Source organism: Vigna umbellata, chromosome 7 (assembly GCF_029865625.1).
Source record: "Vigna umbellata cultivar VRB3 chromosome 7, Vumbellata_1.0, whole genome shotgun sequence".
Lineage (NCBI taxonomy): Eukaryota > Viridiplantae > Streptophyta > Magnoliopsida > Fabales > Fabaceae > Vigna > Vigna umbellata.
The window spans coordinates 2,897,486-2,903,729 of NC_142171.1; the positions used below are offsets into that span (position 1 = coordinate 2,897,486).

The 6,244-nt window shown below is 32.9% G+C and overlaps 1 protein-coding gene across 1 annotated transcript; it reads right to left on the minus strand.

The window, feature by feature from the left end:
• Nucleotides 1-420: 420 nt before the first annotated feature.
• On the minus strand, nucleotides 421-3,023 carry LOC148194956 (uncharacterized). Its single transcript, XM_088094060.1, has 5 exons — nucleotides 2,890-3,023; nucleotides 2,606-2,792; nucleotides 1,642-1,848; nucleotides 964-1,155; nucleotides 421-878 (listed from the first exon to the last, which is right to left on the minus strand). The coding sequence occupies exons 1-5, from the start codon at nucleotides 2,970-2,972 to the stop codon at nucleotides 735-737; spliced, it is 813 nt and encodes a 270-aa protein (XP_087950186.1). The 5' UTR covers nucleotides 2,973-3,023; the 3' UTR covers nucleotides 421-734.
• Between the last annotated feature and the right edge of the window lie 3,221 nt (nucleotides 3,024-6,244).

Here is a 6,244-nt window from a genome sequence, read left to right on the forward strand (position 1 = left end):
GTGGGAATATGATATTTTGACACCTTTCAAAATTTATATTGCCAACCATTTTCATTATTCTTATTTAATCATTTAATTAATATTTTAATTAAATAGCTTAATTAAAACTTTTATTATTATATAGAGTTATTAAATCAATATAAGAGAAAAGGCGGATTGTGAAAGTAATTTTTTTCCTTTGTAGACTTTAACTTTTAAAGAGTTTTTGAACCAATAACAAAAAAGCCATTACAAACAAAGTTAACTTTTTTACCGCATAAATATTTAAAATTTGACTAAACCTTTTAATTAATATTGTAAAATTTAAATTGTTCACATTTTACATGTAAGAATTATATTCACATGATTATTCAGTTTTATGTAATATATTAATTCAAAATTAAATGGATAAAAGTTTTTGAAAACAAGTCATCATTAGGATACGCTATAACTTAAAGGTCTCCTACTATTACTGCTCTGTAAATAGATATTTTTATGTACCTATACAACAATAATAAAATATAAATGTCCAAGTAGTATATTCAAAGCGACAAAAGAAATAGGCAACTGAGGTTATAGATTGGTTTGGCAAAAGTAAATATGCAGATGGACAACGGTGCTAGTGGTGGCTAAACCACATTACCAGAAGTCATTAAACATTTACTCCCCCTTTTTGTAAGTTGTGCTTGTATTGCATCCATTTTAATGTTTGAAGCAGAACAGCCGAAATAAATCAATAATATCCCTGCCTTTTATCATCTCTCGTTGATCTTATAGGTCACCATTTTATCTTTCCATTGCTTCGGGTCCTGGTTCAGGTCCAGATATTTTTCATAGAAGGTGACTTCTTGGTTTGATTTCACCAACAAGGCAGAAGAGCTTCTAGTTCCATAAAGTCCCTAACCATAAAACGAGTTTTTAGTTTAAGCATGTAAAACAGGGTTAAACAGATAAATAGACAAGTGGAATGAATGTGTTGGTTACCGATGGCAATTCTGTTTCAACAAATATAGCACTCAAAGGATGTTCTCGTTCACGAGGCTGAACTCCAGGTAGCATCCACTCTTCATCTTTCACTCTGTTTGTCATTAGTTTCTCAACCATTTCTTTGATGGGAAGATCACTTTCACCATATTCCTCAATCAATTCTTCGAAACTTTGGCGCATCCGTTTGGCCTGAAAAGGTTTTGTCAAAGTTGGTGTTAATGCTTGCATACATGTTGTCTCTTTCAGAAGAAATGTAAAATTTTAGAATTAAACTACAGCAATCCCTTTTTAATTTTGTCAAAATAGCATTTTTTTTTCCCCTTTTACATTAAAAGAACAATTTCGTACGCTTAATACAATATATATATATATGTATATATATATAAAAACCATCTTTATTTTATATAGAGATATCACACGAATTATTGTATTTTCCAAGTAAGACATTTTCTCTTTTAATTTACTTATCAGGGTGGGTTAAGTCGAAAAATATTGGTTGCTACAAATTGTTGCATATGTAATCATATCATTATATGATTCTGAGTATGAAATAAATCATACTGACAGGAATAGCTACAAGGGCAATAAAACAACAGCACTAAGTCGATATCAAATGAACCAACCCAAATAGAAACTAAAAACAATCTGGAAACAATAACAGGGTTGTTCTGTTACCTTTGCCCAAGGAGCATCCAGAGATGCATTAGCCAACACGTGAATTCCCGGGGTCACTAGAGAAAAAGAAGGGTTATCTCGGTCTGGTCTATTGAACACATAAACCATGGTGGAGGTGGAAATATCGGCCACCACAAGGTTAAACCCATTGTACTGATGTGCCTCTCTCACAACTTCCTCTGCAAACTCCTGGGGACTCTTATTGCTCTGTTGCATTTTATTCACACGTTATGATTAAACCAGTGCAACATCACCCTGCACAGTAACAAAAGAGAAACGAAAAAGAAGCATGACAAATAACAATAGCAGATAAGCTAGTTTAATTTTCTATTCAGTTAGCTATTCTACATTTCTATTCAACAAATCATTTTTTCCATCATGAACGACTTTAAGACTAACTTGTTGGGTTTTTAGCTTTGGGAAACGTCAGAGCACCAATGAACCATTGACATTTCACAAAAGAAAGCCTAGGCACTATTTCAACCTAAAACCTTAAAGACAAAAGGTATGTGGATCTCCCTCCCAAAACCTTAAAACAAAAAGTGTCTGAGTCTTTTTTTCTTATATACTGCTCTTCATGCTCATTTCTCATTTCTACAGAGAGCATTTACAACCCCAAAACCTTAAAATACAATAAGTGTGTGGAATTTCTATACTACATTTGAAGCCCATTTATCATCAATGTGGGACCCAAATTGGAATCCTAAATAACTCACCCTCAAATAGCAGTATTGTAAAGTGACAGCTTAAGATTATATATTTATGGAAGGTCCCCATAGGCTCTGGTAACAAGAATTTAATCCTAACACTTCCTCACATCCTACTTCTAAAGTGACAACTGCCCCCACTATAAACTCTTTGGCCTTATCTTTCAGAACATCGTTTGCCTTTATTCAATGAAGATATTGTTTGAGTGAAAGCTAGTTAAAGGGACAAACAGACGGTGTGAGATGCGAGCGTTTACCTGAAGGAAACGAAGGGGCAATTCTCCTCTAGTTTTGGGGTGTGGAAGGGTCCCAACTTCCCTAAAATTAGTGAGAAACGCGATCCTGCCATTTCTCGTCGAACCCAACCACGTTCCACCGCCGAGCCCATCCTTACCACCCAAAATCGTTTCCTCTCCCCACCACCATGCCAAGGGGTATGTCGGGCTATCAGGTTTCAGCAGTCAATAAAAAATTCAATTTTTGTCTGAAACTCAAAGAATCACATCCGAAAACGATAGCAAGAAGTAGGTTAGGTACTCACCGAGAATAATTCTGGTCCCTGTTGCATAAGATTAAGAAGGGGTACTTGGGATGAGCTTGCCATATGAACACACAGATACACATCTTTGGTTCTATGCTCCCCTTCGCGTTGGGTAACTAACCAATTTCCTTTTCAAAGAAATAAATGGCTAAAAATTTATTTATTTTTAATTTGTTTAAATTCCAAAATATATAAAATTCCAATAATTACATTGTGCTCAATGAAAAATAGTCATATAAAAAAGTAATTCAAATTAAAAAATTTAAGAATGTGCATTGGAATTTTCAAATTCTAGTAGATCCCATCTATATCCAATAAATAAATTTGATTTATAATTTATATTCATTTTAATAAGATAAACAAAATTTAGATTTCTTTTTCAATCTAATTTAAATTAGACTAAATACAAATTGAATTTAGTTTGTTAATTAAAATAAATATAGTGAGATGAATATAATATATCTAATTATTAAGTTTAATATATGTCAAATTTTTCCTATTTGATTTAATCAAGGTTGAAGTTAATTTAGGTGAATTTTTTTATCAAAGTTGACTTAAGTTGACTTTTGACCAAAGCTGACTTGATCGACTTTTAACTTGGCCAACCTTTGGCCAATGCAACTTGACTCAACCTTTGATCAGGATTGGTTTACATTCACACATGGCCTTCACCAAGTGCTGACTCAACTAGACCTCTTATCATGCTCAAACTTCGGCCTAGGTCGACTTGTATCGATGTTTAGGCTAAAATGACTTGGCTTAATTCTTTAGCTTGGATATTCATTTCAACCGACTCAACTTAATTCTTTGGCTTTGATTCAACTTGGCTTTAAATTCAGCCTAGACACACTCAACTTTACTTCAGCCGATTAGGTTCAACATTGTTTTGTGACAACTTAGCTCAATATTCACTTAGATTGACTCTATTTATTCTTAGACTTAGGTCGACTTAATTCAACCTGATCCTCGCTTACCTTGACTTGACTTAAACTTACCTTGTTTTAGATTTTCAAAATTCAAAAAATATTCAATCTAAATTCAATTAAGTAAATTAAATTTGAAATTTAAAAATATAAATATAAATTTGAAATAAATCTATTTAAATAGACTTAAAACAGTATAAATTAAAAATAATATGAATTAAATTTGACCATTAAAAAATTTATAATTAAATCTTACTTTAAAACATACCATTTTTTTTTCAGATGTATAACTTTTTTTTCTTAATAATTTAGTTATCAAAATAGAACCTCGAACCCTCGATCTCTTTTATTGCTACCTTTATGTAGTTAGTCTTAAACCCTTTGTATGAAGTGTTGAAGAGGTTAAACAAAATTTAATCCTTCTCAAAGATGAGTAGGGATGACAACGGGTCGGGTCAGACACAGATAATGCCTACCGCAACCCGACCCGCTTGATAAAATTGTACCCGCTATCCGCCCTGCTACCTGTTGGATACGCGCAGATTTTTTTCAACCCGCGGGTACCCGTTGGATACCCGTTTTCAACCTGTGAATATTTTAAAAATATTATTTTATAAGTTTTTAAATTGAATTCAAATTAAATTACAAAAAAAAAATACAAATAATCTTTAAAACATATATCCAAATAAAGTCAATGGATAAGTAAATAAAAGTTAAAACTTAAATTCAAATTAATACAAACTAATAGTAAAACACATATCCAAATACAAGTAATTTTAAAAATAATTGTTCTAAAAATAACACTCCAAGATTTATGTTTCTTCTCTCACATCTTCGTTTTAACCACTTAATTCCTGAAAGAAATAAATACAAATAAAGTCATTAATCAATGACAAATTGACATTATTAATAAAATTAGATTAAAATATTATAACAAAAACTACTAACATCATCATCAATTATCTCCTCTAGTATTGTATTAAGCATCATGTTATCCACTCTCAATTTTGAAGAACCTGAAAAAGGAAAATAAATTCATTTGTCATAGCCAATCATTTGAATGAATATAAATATGTAATTTGAATTGTTCATTTAATTACCTTGTATGTCACTCCATAGCCAATCTTGAACACACATCAATGCCTCTAAAGTGTCTGGGTGTAATTTACTCCAATGTGGAGTGAGAAATCGACTACCTGATAACAGTTGAAAAACTGTTATTTTTATGATTAAAATTGACACTAAAAGCAACTTTTACACTTAGAAACTAGCTTGAAATCATGCTTTTCTTCATATTTTTAGAAATAAGAGAGCTGGACAGGTTTATGCTTGATTTCAGTGTTTTTGTGCAGGTTTTAAGGTGAATTTGGTGAAAGAAGTGAAGAAAGAGAGAGATGAAATCAGAAAAGACATCAAAAAGTGCAAAAGGAGAAGCCGAAGTCACCGCTCAGCGGCAGTTTACCGCTGAGCGGCACTCAGGAGCTTACGGGAGATCCGCTGAGGGGCAAAATGGTCGCTGAGGGGAGAAAACAAGACACGCACTTACCGCTGAGCGGTATTTTACCGCTGAGCGGCACTTTAATGGGCTTGGACCTAATTTTTTGTAATTTACGAATGGTATTTAAGCTTTAGGGTTTCCTAGGGTTAGGTATCTCTGGCTGGAACGAAGCAAACACTCTCTCTTCCACCCCTTTGAAGGAGGATCTTGGATGCTGAGGCTTCCTCTTCACCTTTTTAGGGTTTTATCTTTCATTCTTTCATTGTTATTCATCTAGGTTCACCATGAATATGGTGAACTAAACTCTGTATGTTTGTTGGGGAATCAATGTAATCTTTTGAAGCTCTCATATATGGAATTTGTTTTTACATCTTTTATTTAAGATCTATGCTTTCTTTCATCATTAGTTAGGGTTTTTCCTCTTTGCGTAATGCTTGCATTGTTTAACTCATTCGATGCATGATTATTGGTTTTGTCGATACGGGCGCGTACGGGGAAGTCTAGATCCGGGGAATTTCTCCCAATATCACATTGGTTGTCGTTAAGCTCCTGCACTTATGAACTAATCATTAGGAATGCTAGGAATTGTATGAACTCGTGATTAGTGAGAAGCCTTCTTGAAAGGTACTTTAGAGAGTGGCATTAACAATGATGATTTGAATGTTGAATTCCTAAAATATATGAGAGTGGAAAAGATGAAATTGAACCCCAACAACATATTCATACATATATTTCATTGAAAGTGTTTATCTTTTGCTTTTTGCCATTGATCAAAACTTCATGCATACATATTTAATTTTCGTCTTCTGCATATAAAATCCAAATATTTCGTCTTTAAGTCTTAGCTAATCAAGAAACCATACAACTAAACTAGGCCGTGAGTCCTTTGGGAAGAACGATACTTGGTCTTACCAAGTTTATTACTTGAACGATT

Bases quoted from the DNA above. Each gene is read 5' to 3' on its own strand.
- LOC148194956 (XM_088094060.1), bottom strand. From the start codon at position 2,972: ATGTGTATCTGTGTGTTCATATGGCAAGCTCATCCCAAGTACCCCTTC. The intron at 2,793-2,889 runs GTGAGTACCTAA...GAAACCTGATAG, and splicing joins AGGGACCAGAATTATTCTCG to CCCGACATACCCCTTGGCAT. The intron at 1,156-1,641 runs GTAACAGAACAA...AAACCTTTTCAG, and splicing joins TGGATGCTCCTTGGGCAAAG to GCCAAACGGATGCGCCAAAG.